Source organism: Electrona antarctica (assembly GCF_951216825.1).
Source record: "Electrona antarctica genome assembly, chromosome: 6".
NCBI lineage: Eukaryota > Metazoa > Chordata > Actinopteri > Myctophiformes > Myctophidae > Electrona > Electrona antarctica.
The window spans coordinates 33886556-33903077 of NC_136811.1; the positions used below are offsets into that span (position 1 = coordinate 33886556).

General features: G+C 43.3%; 1 protein-coding gene across 1 annotated transcript in view; it reads right to left on the reverse strand.

Moving 5' to 3' along the window:
- Window positions 1-16522, reverse strand: part of otud7b (OTU deubiquitinase 7B) — a 40054-nt gene that overhangs the window by 11789 nt on the left and 11743 nt on the right. Inside the window, exons 2-9 of the mRNA XM_079504248.1 lie at window positions 7793-8022; window positions 6817-6987; window positions 5973-6203; window positions 5407-5514; window positions 4031-4158; window positions 1875-1981; window positions 1126-1253; window positions 409-558 (exon numbers count right to left, since the gene is read on the reverse strand). Coding sequence (XP_079360374.1) covers window positions 409-558; window positions 1126-1253; window positions 1875-1981; window positions 4031-4158; window positions 5407-5514; window positions 5973-6203; window positions 6817-6987; window positions 7793-7877 — 1108 coding nt within the window. The 5' untranslated portion in view covers window positions 7878-8022. The remainder of the gene's footprint in view (window positions 1-408; window positions 559-1125; window positions 1254-1874; window positions 1982-4030; window positions 4159-5406; window positions 5515-5972; window positions 6204-6816; window positions 6988-7792; window positions 8023-16522) is intronic.

The following is a 16522-nucleotide window of genomic DNA, read 5'->3' on the forward strand; positions in this document are numbered from 1 at the left end:
TAGTTCGTTGCACTCCCTCTGGTGTTGTGGGTGTGGACTTCGTTAACATTAAGGAAGTATCTAGACAGGTACATGGGTATCTTGGTGGAGTATCGAATATTGTGGACCAGACCCATTGCAAGATGCTGTACTCTGTCGTCGACCCTAAGCCATTCCAGTCGTTCCATTCCAGGGTAGTTATAAGTCCATAAAGATTGACAGCGTGCCACCTTTTAATATAATTTAAAAAAGCCAATGATGCTTTCAGTCCCCCATGTATCGCAATACTGCAACATTTGGACAAGCATGTATCGGCTATATACAAATTCTTAGCACTCGTTTTTAAACCACAATGTACACACATAATACTGTGGTTGCAGATGGTTGAAAGATGCAGATTATGGTGATGAATGGTGAGAATATTAGTACCTTGCTCTTTGGAGCTGTCCTTCTGCTCCATGGAGACTAGGGCAGAGAAATGTGCCTGGTCGTATGCCAGGACCAGAGGCGAGCGATGGCACTTTGCAGCGGGCACCTCCAGTGGTAAGTAGATGCCTCCAAACGGGATGGGAGCAAAGGCTATGAGGAGAGTGATGGGTAATGAGGACATTAACTATCTGAAAAGCATGGGCATCACAGACCTTTTATAACTTTTTTTAAAAACCCCACTTTACCATGATATAGTAGTGATGTCAAAGATTCATTATTACTCCACTTGCTTATTATTATCATCACAAGTTGTTGGAGAAATGTATTGTGGGTAATGACCCCCACCTGTGAGATTGTCCCATCCCACATTTTCAATGCTTTCTACGCCCATGCCTCTACGGATTATAAAATTACATAACCATTAACGTGGGAATGTTAAAATCTAAATTGCTTAAAAGGAGTATTGCAACTTTCAATATCAAATAACTTTATGACAAAATCTTTAAGTGGTAGAAGGGTCATTTACATTTTCCTCTTAATTTAAACAAAGCCTGGGAATATCTCGAAAATATGGGAGGCAAATTAACAGTGCCATAAATAGTAGTAGTAATGACTTTATGGTGGCAGCAGTTTTTCTAAATGGAATATAGACTTTAGTGGGACAAAACCCTTCATTTTTAAATATATTATAGCACAGGTCCGGCATGTGGCACTTACCCTCTCCTCCAGAGTCCCTGAGCATGGTGTCTGCCACCACCACTATGGGTCTCCTGAGGACATGGGCCAGTACAAACACATGGAATTCCTCTAAACTCTCGTAGACGGGCTCCTCAGAGGTCTCCACCCTGCACACAAAACAGAACACATAATGAGGCATAGACATAAGGCGCACTCCGATGTGGTCAAGATAAAAAAGAAAAGAAAAGAAAAGAAACAGAGCAAACTTTGACATAGCAGGTTGATTATAATGCGTCAAATCCAACTTTTATGTTAGAAGAGACCTCATGCATAACCCCTTAACCTTGAATGAAGATGGAAGGAATGAATTTTCACAATCTCTTTTATAGACATTTTTGGGGCTTTGTGGCCTGGTCACGAAGTGAAAACCCACAGACATGCACGGAACAGCATAGAAAGATGCCAGCATTTTTTTAGAGGATCTGCTAAAAAACAAAGAACCACATTTAGACAAACCTCAATGTGAGCGTTGGGGTTACGCAGGGTTAACATTCGCTAAAATAAACTCTTAATACATTCCTCTCGTTGGCCTTACACTAGGCACACAACAAAATAAAGCTCAAGTGCCACTTTTCTGTTACAGCAAGCGGCATACGGACTGAAGTAGGGCCGCCCAGTCAGACCCTATTACTATGACTATCTCGTTGTGTTTGTTCATGAATAAAAACATGAGTGGGACTAGCTGTGCAGGACCAACAGTCCCTGCGTTGTCTTGAGCCAGGCCTTACCCATTGGTGGTGTTGGTGCTGTAGTGTATCCTGGGCTCACTGGAGGCCAGTTTCAACAGGTCGTTCCATTCCTTCTGCCACTCCTCCTCTGTGTACAGCAGGCCAGACTGAGAGAGAGAGAGAGAGAGAGAGAGAGAGAGAGAGAGAGAGAGAGAGAGAGAGACACACACACTTTATTAAATATAATTTTTTACTTGGCATGCTAACCCAAATTAACCCCAACTTTAGCACATCTAATCCTAACCCCAGAATTCCTATCTTAATCCTAACCATAACCTCTCACCCCGTCCCCAATTATAATGGCTAAAATGAAACTTTTATAAATCTAATTAAAAAAACGAAACAAAAAAACATACATATGCGCGCGCACGCACGCACGCACGCACACGTGCACACGCACACGTGCACACGCACACACTTTAGAGTTGATTTCAAGATTTTATTGTTTGTCTTTAAATCACTGAACGGTCTCAAGGTCATTGCGTTCTGCTGGCCTGTTGAATCTCCAGGTCACAAAAAAGGCACGTTTAAAGACCAGAGGTGCCTTTTCTGTCATAGCCCCCAAACTGTGGAATGAGCTCCCTTCCAATGTGAAACTGGCCCCCACCATCAAGACTTTTAAATCTCACCTTAAGACCCCACCTGTACACATTGGCTTTTAATTCCGTTTGAGACTAGTTCTGTGTTTTTCTGTGGCTTTGTTGTTATGTGTCCTTTTCTACTGTGTGGTTTGTTGGCATCTTTTGTTTTAGCTTTATAGTGTATTTAGTACAGTACAGCACTTTGTAAACCTTGAGTTGTGAAATGTGCTATATAAATAAAGTGGATTGGATTGGATATAACAATAAAAATATCACTTTTCCTCATCGAGACCAGAAAAATGTCCACGTGTGGCCAATATCTTTTCTGGTTTTCCTTAAGGGGACTTTTGGTCCATACAAATATAGTACCTCCTTTCTGATATAATAAAATATCTCCTCATTATGTATATTTGTCTGCTTCTTTTATTTGATCCACTTACCAGTAATTATCTGTCCGTTTGCTGTGAGCCACTGAGATTTACTGTATTATTTATTCCACTTCTACTTAACCATCTCCGAGTATGCATAACGAATTATTCTTTCTTTCTTTCTTTGTAGTTGTCCATCTAGTCTTTGTTCCATGTTATGCGTTTCCATGGACCCCAGGAAGACTAGCTATTGCATGGGTGGAAGCTAACAGGGTTCCAATAAAACAATAAACACACCCAATGTGGGTGGCATTTAGTGATTTACAAATGGAGATACAGTAAAGGTCAAAAAGACGTTGAGTAATGGGCATCATAGACGCTACACATGGATATGATAAATCAATTTCAAACTGAAGTGCCTTCTAAATTGTGCATCACTCACACAACAGCATGGCGAATCCCATTTACAGTACGGTATTATTACTTTACAATTCCATCCTATTTTTCCCCTTTTTACTGTGAATGTATGCTCTCTCTCTGTAACATACTTGTTCCTATTCATACAGTTAACAACTGCCCGACATAACAACAGTTTTCTAACGTTGACCGCTGAACAACTCCTGTGGAGCATTTGTGGGTTCTGGTGAAATGCACCTCAATGGCAGTTGTGGAATAGGGAGCATTTCTATTGCAAGTCATTTTCTCCCGCTACACACACACACCAATAGGTTTCCAAAGCTGGCTGCAGGCGATCAAAATGACAACCTCACACTCAACGAGCCTGCTACAACTGCCTCCATGCCATCAATCTAGAGTTATAAAGAATTATTTATTTATCTACAGCGCCATACATGCCCTAGGACGTGCGAATAATCAATGTCACGCGAGTGTGTTGGAGGCACAAACAATGGTGCTTCTTGTGTGGATTTGGCTCCTTTTTTGTGGCTCGGGAGCTTGAAACAACATTTGCACATCCCATCGTCATTTTTCATGTTGTAGGTACCTGCACTACGATACTTAGGCCATAGCTTTGCTCTAGGACATTAAAAAATATATATAAATGTATTCAATCCGTCTCACAAACTCAATGCTGATCTGACCTGTGTTCTTTGCACCTACAAGACAATGCCAGGCTTGGCGATGCCCACAAATAACCACCCCTGTACGTGTGTCTCAAAGAATATGTAGAAAATGGACCCCCTTGTACCTCTTTGTTTTGCTGTGTCTGTTGCCATCTCCATCTGCGCTTCAATGCTTCCCTCTCCTGGCCATGATCCATCAGCGCGTACAGAGACTTCCGTAGCATGAGGTCCCGGTCATGAAAACCCCACATACCTGCATCAGTCATAAAAGCAGCCCGTTAGCATATCATGCCAACGTCACAGCGCTGTAATTCCTTGCTAACTCCCAACACATTTTGCAAATATGTCAAGGCTGGCATGTGCTTTAGTGCACTGGTTTTGAATGTGGGATACAGGGATTTGATTTCCTTAGCATATTTTGGACGATTGATTCATCGCTATGGGGTGCTCAGACGCACCCTATAGCGATGATTTGACTGGCTGAGAAAATGTACATATTGAGGATGAAAAGTGAGGACAGAAAAGTGAGGACGGTGATGTAGCTGTCCGGGCACCTAGGCTGCTAAGCCAGCCTGACGGCGTGTCGCGGGTTCAACTCCCGATCCCGGCGACCTGTGCCGCGTGTCACCCCCATCTCTCTCCCCGTTTCCTGTCACCATACTGTACACTATCCGATAAGGCAGAAAAAGCCCAAAAATATATCTTAAAAAAAAGTGAGGACGCCAATGTGGTTGGCCGGAAATTCCGGAATGTGATGATGTATGATGATGTATGATGATAAGAGCGCCCCTCCATTCACCGGTGCAGGCATTTGTTTCCGACATACCAAGAGTCTGACAGTCATTAGTCCGACACCTGACCCAAACACTAACCTAACCCTAACGGCACGCGGATGCCACAGATGATTTGTAACCGGCAACGCATGCCGGGAGCCACGGGTGATTTGTAACCGGCAACGCATGCCGGGAGCCACGGGTGATTTGTAACCGCAGCACGGTTGATTTGTAACCGGCAACGCATGCCGGGAGCCACGGGTGATTTGTAACCGGCAACGCATGTCGGGAGCAACCGTGTTGTCGGACTAATGACTGTCGGATTTTTGGTATGTCGGATAAACGTCTGCACCCCCACTTCACACAGGTGTGATTGTTTTATTAAAAGGACACTTTGACAAATTGCCAAAGTGTGAATACTTGGGACATGATGGTGGTTTGTGGCCTTAACCAAATAGGGTCAAGAGTATTTGAGGTACCGTATATAAACACTTGCTATTCAGAAGCTTTGCGAGAACACGTTGAAAAATGCCTGCATATCTGCCAGTCATTGTCTGCGTTATCACTCTACAGCAGGTTGCACAGGTTAATTCAATTTGTGCTGTAACATGACCTGCAATTATCGGTAGTACTTAAGCTAACAGGGACACGCTTATAATTAAATTAATGTTAATGGCATGTGAGCTTCCACTGTACTGAGATCTTGTTGAAGGGTGTCTGATACTCACCAAGCGAGGCAGCATGCAACAAGCAATTTCCATCTCCACTTGTTGCCAAAGGTAATAGACTCTGACAGTTAGGTCCCACTCCAACCCGTGTCCACCAATTCAGTCGACCTGCCAGCAAACGGAACTATATCACTTTCTGTTTCAAAATATAGAAACTCTAACTGGAACATGAAATAATGCATGTACATTTTTATTTAATAACTGTACGTGTGACTTTACACAAATTAAGGATATCTTGAAGAGTTTAAACTCTTCAAATGTAATTTGAATGTGTCTGGATTCCCCTGGTGCCGCTATACAGGGTAGAGTACTGCACTGGAATTGGCTAGTTGTATGTCTCTCTCTCTCTCTAGGTCGTCCTTAGATGAGACCTCCATCAAACTGCGCACCTAGTTACTAGTTACCCAACTATCAATAGCTAAAGATTGCACAGGGCTTAAACTTCATGTCTGGTCTTTCTTATATAATTAATAGGCTAGGGCTTTGGCACAACATAAGATCTTGTTCACACATGAAGAAAAGAGAAAGGGAAGTCAGCGAGGGACACTGTAACACCTAACACTCACCGGCGTGCTCCAAGGCCACCATCATAGACTGCTCGATGAGGTCCCTCTCGATGAAACCCCTGAAGTCGTCGCGGTACACAGTGAGATCTGGGAGTTGAAAAGTGCAGAGTGGTGTGTCCAGGAGCTCGCTGCTGCTGCCACTGCTGGCCGTACTGGAGACATGAGACCGGGCCAGAGACACAATGGTCGAACTAGCGTGTGAGATGCCCCTTGACAGACGTTTCTCTGTAGCTGTCCAACGAGACAAAAGTTGACAAGAAAAGAGAAGATTGTATGCTTTAGTTAGACCAGTGGTGCACACACTTTTTAGACTTGAGAGATACTTTCAAAATGACCATCTCAACAACATCTATAGCCACCAATTAGTATATATTATCCCATTGCTGAAAATAGTTACATATTAGTCAAATGCACTTGGAATCGGTCAGTCAATTACGTGAAGTCACCTTAATTCAAGTGGCGTAGTTTTATTTAATGTCATGTAGTCTACCTGCATAGCCTGTGTGATCTACCTTTTGGACACCACTGCTTTAGACAGAGGAGAGTCATAGGGAACGGGAAGATATGAGATGTTGGTCATGAGTCAGGTTTGTGTTTTTTTTTTACAGCATGGCTCTGCAAGAGACTAGCTGCCTAACAAAAAAAGGCTACACTTTGAATTTCAATTTTGCTCCAACTGTGCAGTCTACACTTTGAATTTAAATGTTGCTCCAACTGTGCAGTCTTTAATCCATTCTACGGTGTTATCCCAGTGCATCCCAGCACCTCGCCAAACCTGCTAGTCAAACCAAATTATTGAAGCTGGAGAAACGTAAATAAAAACATCACTTGCCAGCGGCCTCACCTTGCACCACCTCATCTTGGCGGTGGAGGAGGGGCCGCCCCACCCTGGCCATCTCCTTATCGGGAGGTGTGTATGTCTTTTCCTCAGCAAACGAGTACGACAGGTTCCCAGCATGCACCTGTCGCAGCTGCTCGAAGTCACTGAGGGCAGCAGTGAAATCCCAGTTTTTACCTGCAGACAAAGACAGAGAGAGAAAGACAGAGAGAGAGTGACAGAGAGAGACAGACAGAGACGGAGACGGAGAGAGGGAGAGGATGAGCGCTGCTCTGCATCTATCTGCAAGAGCAGGTCCAACCGTATAGACAGACCTAGATTCTATCATGTCATGCAGACCGGCCTGACACTTGTTAATGAGTTTAAATATTTACCACAAGTCAACACAACCACAGGCACTCTTATCTTATGTAAAGGCCACTGGCACATTCCGTTGCTTGAATAAATATCAGAATATGGAACACATCTTGGCTGCTCATTGCTGTAGCTGTACACTGCGGTGAGTTACATTTTTAACCCATATTCTTAACTGCAGCTTGTGCTGCTGCTAGGCAACAGTCGATTCAGCACCCTTCCTTTCCGTCAGGGTGCGACAGGCTAATGAACCAGCAGCTTTGACTCATAGGGCGGTCAAATTACAGTCCCCTTCCTATAAGCTGTAGTTCACAAAATCAAAATTGTGTTTTTTTTATATACATATTCGCAGTGGTCAAATTACACCTATTCCCCATTAAACATGAGCCCTATGTCCTGAAACCTTAGTGTATAATGAGCCCTATGTCCTGAAACCTTAGTGTTTAATGCTGCCATCGTGAAAAAAGGAATCGCAGCATAACGCCAGTTTTCCGACTTGACATGGTCATTTATATAGTCACATATCGAGATCTATACGTATCTTGAGATGTTGAAAGAGTGAGTTGAGTTATTTTCCTCATGTCTGAAACGACACAGGTCAACCATCACACGACGGCACATCACTCACCCTCTAGCAGGTCTCTGGCCAGGCCTGGTTCTGCTCCAGTGGAACGGACAAAGTCGGACAGGACTGCGTCCATATCCACGGTCATGTGATCATGAATTTAAAGGGTGACGGGCGGCATCAGGACAGAGAAAAAAATTATTGGGGGGGCCGACCTCCCCAACAGGACCCCGACAGCAAGGGGGAGGGGAGGGGAGGGGTTGAGGGTGGCTCTTTGCCTCAAGTTACCACACCTGGAATGAAAATAAAGAAGAAGAAAAAAGTCAGTATAACAGTGAAGCCGAGTTTCATTTCAGTTTCAAGTGAGTTTCATTTGAGAAAGCTTGAGGCCTACATCTATTTTGGAAAATTGTTGATCCACAAAGTGCATCATTCAATATGTCAAAAACACTGAGGTTTCCCTAGAAACATAAAGTCTCTTAAAAGCCAAGATCTCAAAATGATTCATGATGGTGATGAATAACATGGTTTCTAGAATGTTAGCACTATAAGCCAAGTAAGATAATTAAGTTGTTTATAGAGTTTAAAGTAGGACAACAAACAGCTAGCTACACCAACATAATAACCCCATCGACCCCCTTCATGTTGCTTTGCAACATTTGACTCCTCAGTCACATGGCTCAGTCACAACAGCTATTTTGTCCACTATCAACAGACGTACGTATGAATGTGTTTACTCAAATTTGCATATGATCCCTGTGAAGTTGTTTGGTTGGTCACTCAGATTACTACTGTACCTCGTTTTCTTGGCAGCAGCAAATTAGCATATTAGCCAACAAAAAAAAGTAATTTCACACATTTCAGTTTCTAAAAATCAATGAAGACAAAATGTGTGAGGCAGCGTGACTTGGCTGCTGATTCATTGGATGCAGAGTAATCAATACACACCCAGACAAAATGTACCGTCTATTAAAATCACTCAGCTAAATAATTTATGTATCCAGAGTTTGCTGAGCACACGTGCACTTTTCTTCAGCAATGCTGATTCAAATGGAAAAGAAATTGGCTCTCTTTGAATAGGCAGAGTGTCTGCTAATATCTCCAATAGCTACGAACATAAGCAGAATGCCTCACTTGGTGTTACCCTAAACAAGCTGGAGCCAGAATGCCTGTGGACTCGTGAGCCTGCCTTTCCTTGCTACCACCTCTACTCTAGTGTATTCCCACCGATCCCTTGGCTCCTCCACCTGCCAATGTTCCTGCCTCAGATCTGACTCAGTGAACTGTCTTCTTCTGATGGGATGAGTCACCAGTTTACTCTTTTAACACCTCTCCATCATTCTCACCTTATGACTATCTCTATCCCCCTACACTCTCTCTCTCTCTCTTGTTTCTTCATCATTATTCAAATCAGAATTAGAATCAACTTTAAGGGGAAGAAAATAAAAAAACAAAGATATCAAGTATCTACATATATACACATACAACATAAGCTGCATGAACATAGCATATTTGATTAAGTGTCCAGCCTGGTGACAGGCGTTGGTCATGCCTTGTTCAACATTCATATGGTAGCCGAGTGGAAGCTGTTCATAAATATAGGAAACAGACATCAGTACTTGTACAGTTAAGTACTCTCTGAGTACTCTGCAAAAGCTTCCTATGCAGGCTTCAGTGTGACACGAACTCCCATAGTACCAAAAGCTATGTTAATCCTGACAGTTTATGCTACATGTCCCTAATATTCTTGCTGCGTAGCAATCGGGCCTAATTTCCTAATATTCTATATGGCTATTAGGACTAATTCATGTGCATGGTCTATAACATTGCCTTAACATATTAGTGTCAGTTCACAAATCTGAGCTAGATTATCCCCCATTTTCTGCTGCCCAGCCCTTTGATAGACATATAGGGCTCTATTTTCGTTAGTACCCTTACCCGCAAATTACGGGTAGGGCAGCTTGCACTGTCCCTAAATGGTATTTTGGTGCAGCGTTACCCGCTATATCAATTCATGCCAACACCGTTATTTGCGCCTGGAGGTGTAACAGTGGGCGTGTTCCGTGTTGGAACACGCCCACTGCTATGCGCCCACTGAAGCGCATAGCAGAGTTTTAAAGCACCTGCAGGTCGTAATGCCAAATCAGTTTGGTATAGAGCGGCACGCATGCAGCAATGGACATGTCCGGTGTCAGGCTGCTTCAGCGCACAACATCTCTCCTCCACGCATCTTGTGCCGTGGATGTAATTTTCCTATAATCAGCAGAAGTGAGTGTCAATTCCTTGTGTCAATTGTGTTTATATAATTGTCTATTCAAAGAAATTATTTAATTTGTGCCGTGCATTCTGCACGATTCCATTCGCCCGTCCAGTTTCATCACTCCATTGCGCAGCAAATATTAATGGATTACAATCATCATTATTAAATTCAAGAACCGCTGTCTGTCAGTCTGTCCCTTCCCTAGCATAGAGCAAGACAGCTGCTCGCCTAGAGCGCCTCCTCACAACGCCACAACGCACGGACAGCCTCACGGAACCTAGCGCCGTGCAGCCCTGTCCTCCAACCTCAATCTGCCCCGCATTACACACGCCAAACATTCTAACAATCATCTTAATTACATTAATTTGCGTCAAAAAAAAACAACTCCCCGCAAATCACGTGTCACCACTCACCAGTGTCACCACTGAAATGCATGTTGGGACAGCAACAGATTAATATTGGGACACAGTTTTCCGTGCAACATCCCCTTTGCCGTCCCCACCACTGTGACCGCACCTCCCCTGTGACCGCACCTCCAGCCCCACGCTGTGAGAGACACACACACACAACATTCCATCCCCGTCCGCAACAACACAGAGACGGACAGTCACTTCTTCCACCGAAAACTACAAAGCCATGCCAAAGCACAAAAAAACATTCCTCGGCTATCTTACGCCACACGCCAAACAACAACGCTTGGCTAAAGCAAATGCCGTACAAGTTGGACCATCCATCGCATTTCGATCGACAGCTACACATCACCACCAACGCCTGGACCCTGCAGCTGCTGCACTACAACACGCAACAGGACAATTCCCTCCCAATCAGTAATGTGATCTATTACATCGCATTACCCACACTGTACATCATTTGGTGTTCATAATATTCAGAACGGGTAAGGGCTAGTAATATAAATTTCCCCATAATCAATCAGTAAATGTGGTTTTATTGAATGGCAATAAAAGGCTGGATGGTATTTAAAGGAAGCAACAGGTGTCATTTCCAATGTTATTTCTAGAGTTGTTCCGATACCGGTATCAGTTACTCGAGTCGATTATACCACCCTAAAGTACTCGTACTCTGTACTCGGAACCGTCCCCAATACTCTGACCCGAGTACCAAAACATCCAATTGACACTAGGCTGAACGAATGCAACGGGAGCAAGTCTGACCCAACACTGCAGCAAATCGCCAAAACAGCCGATCTACAAGCATAAAATGACAACTGACAAGTGTAGGCATGACAATGAAATTAAATTGGAGAGAAAAGGGGGTAAAATAAGTGGTTAGTCAATGAAAATAAAAAGTACTCGTATCGGTACTCAGTATCGGCGAGTACTAAAAATTAAGTACTTGTACTCGTACTCTGTCTGAAAAAAATGGTATCGGGAGTCGGGACAACTCATTATTTCGCCTCAGTTCAATGCAAGGTTTCATCCAAACTTTGCTTTATACCGTTTCATAGAGAAACAATACAATCACAAACTATATACCAAATTAAAATTGGAACCTCATAGGTTACACGGAACTTTGAATTTAAAAAAGATTTGAGCGAGTTATGGCTTAATGAAATCCTGTCATGCATCCATATGGTTCTGTGTGAAACCTCTACCAGAGGGAAATAAGAGGAGCTGCTGGAGTCTGGACACACAAAACAACCTTCTGTATCAAAATATACTATATTGTTCCAAGGCAGCAACACGTCGCTCTTCCATGGGTAAAGAGGGTGAGAGCCAAGATTGCACTGGGGATAATGGGCAATGGGTAAAGGATAATGGATTGCGCAGTCTGACTCTTCTCTTAAAACCCATTCTGGGCAGGAACCCCTTTTGGTGTTCTAACCATTCTGGACGGGAACCCCTCTTGGGGTGCTGTACAGTATGTACAGTATTCAAAAATTAAAAAACTTTGATGCTGCTATATAAATATTTAAGTTTTTCAGAAAACATAAGTCAGGCTTTCACTCGTGACTTCATGTGGCAACCACTGTGGGTGCCCCTCCTTTACACCAGCTTTATACAGGAAGAAAAAAGGAACAGGATCAATACAGTATACAGAATCAGTAGAGTAGACATTCAGAGATTAACCAATGGTACAAAAGGCCTACAGATAAGATACTGTAAATCAGAATCCCTTATGTATGGACTAAACGTATCCAGACGGACCAGAAATACCTAATACATTCCATACTCCTAACATCAACCATTCCTGAAAGCCGATGCTTTGTTCATAAACCCATTCCCGAGATTGCTGGGAGAACAAAATACACAACAGGGCCCATTTGTAAGAGGTGGCCTACATATTTTGGTACATGAGTCAGTCAAGCACCAATCATTTTTAATTTGTGATTAAAGCAGAAAAAGAACACACAATGCGGCAGTGCTGAAGCACTAATAATTCCATATCCGGTCTAATTCTCACACTGTACACTGCCATTTCACTGCACAACTAAATGTTGTTGTTTCATTAGTTTTGAATAGGGAAAACCATAGGCTGCTAATACTAATTCTTACATATCATCATCATCATCATCATCATATCATCATCATACTATAATTCAGTCTGAATGAATGTGTGTCAGAAACACCGCGTTATCTCCTCACCACCTGCACCAATCGCTCCCACTTTTCACACAGGCATTGACCATAATAATATGGAGGTCTTAACAAAGCCCTTTTTTTGATTTTACACATTAATGATTAATAATGAATTTATTAGTTAATTAAAAACGCACCCAGGGCGCAGTACCCCCGGCGGGGCAATATCTCACAACGGGTAAGGGCTAGTCAAAGATAATTTATGCTAGCATAGCTAATCGCGAACCCTAAAGCGGGTCAGCATCATTATTCTGACGGTGCATTATTCAGACGGTGCGTTCGTCCCACTCGCCCCATTACTAACCCTGTCCCTAGCCCTAACCGCACACCAAGCCCCGCTGTCGGAATTACGGGCGGATCCCCCCTACAGCTTGTTTATGTAAACATACCAGATGTGGGGTCTGGGGGTGCCTGGTGGCTCAGCCAGTTAGTGCACATTTATGGTCCATATGCTCGCCGAGTCTCTCTACATTGACAGTGACCCATCTGAAATGCTCCTTAGGTCGGAGCGCAGATCATTCTTTGCCACGCAGTTTGCTACAGGGCCCATGGGTCCAGAGCTGTGTACTACTAACTTGTGAGTTTTGGATTAAATTTGTAGGAGTAGTAGTCACAAAAAGTATGTTTTGATGCAAACACAAAAGGACAAACAGACGGCCGGATAGGGGTGAAATAATGAACTCCGGCCTGGCGGAGATGAAAACAAAAGCATAACAGATGTGTCCTAAAAGAAATTAACCAAATAGTTTAGAGAACTACTGCACTAACATGGGCCAAGTAAACTTCAATGTTTACGTTTTATAAGAGGAGACTTGGGCAGTGGCCTGAGTTACTGGCTAACATTAACTACGCTGTTGCCAGTACAGAGCAGTCAGTGATTTGTGCCGGGCCTGGCTGAGCTTTTGTCTGACAAGGGGGAGTTGCATAACAGGAGCTGCTGACAACACGTGGGTGCTGAGCTGTGCTGAGTTGCGCCAAGGGCTGGGAGAGTGGCCTGGATCACTGAGGCAGACATGGAGAGGCTGCCACGGCCTGCTGAAGCCACTGTAGGGGGTCAGTCATTCATTGCAGGGACTCAATATACTTTTTGCTTTTCACATTTACCAAGAAAAGGGTTGCTGAACATGCATGTTCTTTTTCGCTGACATTGACGTTGTTCTCGTTCATACGGCTACCACCTTGCCTCTTAAGGTGGAACCATATTCACCTTGCCTCGTAAGGTGTAACCATATTCAGGGACAAGGGTTGCTTCTAACAAACTGCTGTTCAGAACATCACATATCATTGGACAGCTCCTTTTTGGGGGCCAAATTGTTATGGGTCTGCGTTTTTTTCTGCAACTTTCCTAAACAATTACTCTGAAGTGAGCTTATAAGTGAGCTTGTATGCTTGTTACATAGGCAACATAAATGTTTTCTCCTTCATAAGGCCTTTTAAAACAACACTGAACTGCTTAGGCTGTGCAACCAGTCCCGTTTAGTATATGCTTATCATATATACATTCATTGAGCCGGTAACAAGTTGTAAGCGAACATTTCGTGCACAGTTCAGTTTGGCAAGTCATAGACCAAGCACACAGAAGCGCCGCCCAAGCCCGTGCTATGCGGCAGCGATAAGTCACCGACCTTTACCAGTGCATTTCCAAACAAGCTCCATGGTTTCCATTTCCGTGATGCGATGGCCCAAGAATATACATGGACAGCGGACACACTATATTCACAGAGACATAAAAACACAAGTTGTTGTTCCGTGTTTTTATGTCGCCGGTTCTGTTGTTGTCGTCAACAACAACAACAGAACCTGCCCAGCACGGAAAACACAGGGTCAGTGGGCAAAGATAAAGTGTGTGTGTCTCTCACGGATCGCACTGCGACTGCGACACAGATTCGTGGCGCTAGACGCTTCTAGTATCATACATTTGGAAAGCTGTTCTTATGAAAAATATAATTTGGTGACAGTTTAAAGTACCTTGTAGGTGGCACAAGGTACAAATACAACTTTTCATTATTTGGTTTTAAATCAGAAGTTGAAACTTCAACTCTTCACCCATGTGTTTTTGTGATGCTGGCCAAAGCCAACTAAGGTCATCATCACTCATCACTGCCAACACTGCAACAGAACACAGACACATTAGCTACAGTGGTAGTCACTGTAGAAGTCTGAATGATTCTGTTCTAGGACTTTTTTAATGCTATGCAATAGAAACAACATTAGGCTAATTAATAAACTCTAGTGTCTACCTTTAATCTACCTAAAACTAGGCTATTCAGTGTTTAGCAGACAAAGAGCAGGACAGCATGGCTTGTGCATGTGGTGGTTGTGCTACAAATGCTTTGTCATATCTCAGTGTATTCAATTTGTGCAAGGTCATTCAATATGACATGGCCTAAATTGTAAGAACAGGAAGACCTATATAAGATGGAGAGAAAGGAGTGTACTAACCTACCTTTTCAAAGCCTGAGTGAGCATCAACTCAATTATGAACTCATGCACCCTGTTCTTTTTATTCAACAGCACCAGCTTTTGTAGAGCTATGCAAAATTAAGCAGAACTGGGCCTGCAGAAAAAGAAGGCACAGGGTCATCAACTGTCATCCTTCCACAACAGAGAGCTCGCCATTTCATGTTTGGCCCACTTAGTCATTCATCATGTGAAACATGAGCCTCACTTTACAGTTAAGAGCGAGTGCAGGGAGGGCCTGAGGGCCAAGAGCAGCACTGTTCTGCTTTACCTGAAAAGATATCTGACTGTATTCAGCCATGAATCAAGCTTTAGAATTATTTTTGTTATCTGCATCGCCTGCAGCGAGACGTCACCAAATGAGGACGGTTGAGCTATTATTTTTCCCTTTAATGGTCAGAATATGATGGATGACTTGGCCTATAAATGTGTCAGTTCTATTTGAGCTCAATCACCTCTTCTGTGATCTCAGTGACTGTAACAAGTGACTGGCTGCCGCTGTATATAAAACGACCAGCCACAGAAAAAATGTACCAACACTTGGCTGATGTGGCACAGTTTGCAGACTTGAAGTCGATCACATCACATGTTAACAGTACCAGCTAAGATGGATTTTGGTTTTTAGAATGGAAGACATCAACATACTGTAGGAGTGGGCAGGGCCCATCCTTTCTCAGTGAGTCAAATGCGTTTTTCCAGAATCTTACCGAAATAGGTCTGAGACTGTGGTGAGAAATCAGTCATGGACAGACACCTCCCTACTGAAGGAAGTCAGAGACGGAAGAAAACAAAGGTGTGGCTAGATGGCCGTCATTCAGCCATCTATCTGTGAAGTGACATAATCTGGTTACTGGCTGAGCCCAGCCAGCCCACACTGGCACATTACATAACCTCAGAGGCCAGCATGAGGAGGCTGAGGAGGAGGCAGAGCTCTGTCTGGCTGATAAAGGGACTGGAGAGAGGAGACACAGTTTTCCCTTAGTTTCTTAAGTCTGCAACTCAGCTGAACAGAGCACCATAACAGAGACTAAACAACAGAACACAGCTTTACTGAAGGCTGAAGACAAGAGAATGAAGAAAGGGCTTGTCAAGGTTCATGGTTTGGGTAGAAAAGTAGAAATATTTGCAAGATAACACATGGCAGAGAGCACTCTGATTAAATACCTAGCTAAATGCAGCAGAATTCACTGCATGCTGAAAGTCATTTTCCTTGATGACAGAAACATAGTTATGAAATTCAGAAATGCTTAAAGAAAAAGAGGAAAAAAGGTTAAATAGAGTACAGCAATTACTGCAACTTTTTTTGGTCCTACATATCACTGATAAAATCAGCTTAACGAAGAGCAAAGCAACGTGTTTTTTGAAGGTGTAGTGTTGTATAATGCCCAAGCATATGATAAGCATCACTGTAGTGTGGAATGATCCCCCAGGCTTGGAGATGACTGCTGTAGAATAGGTTTGGTTATCCATTAGCCA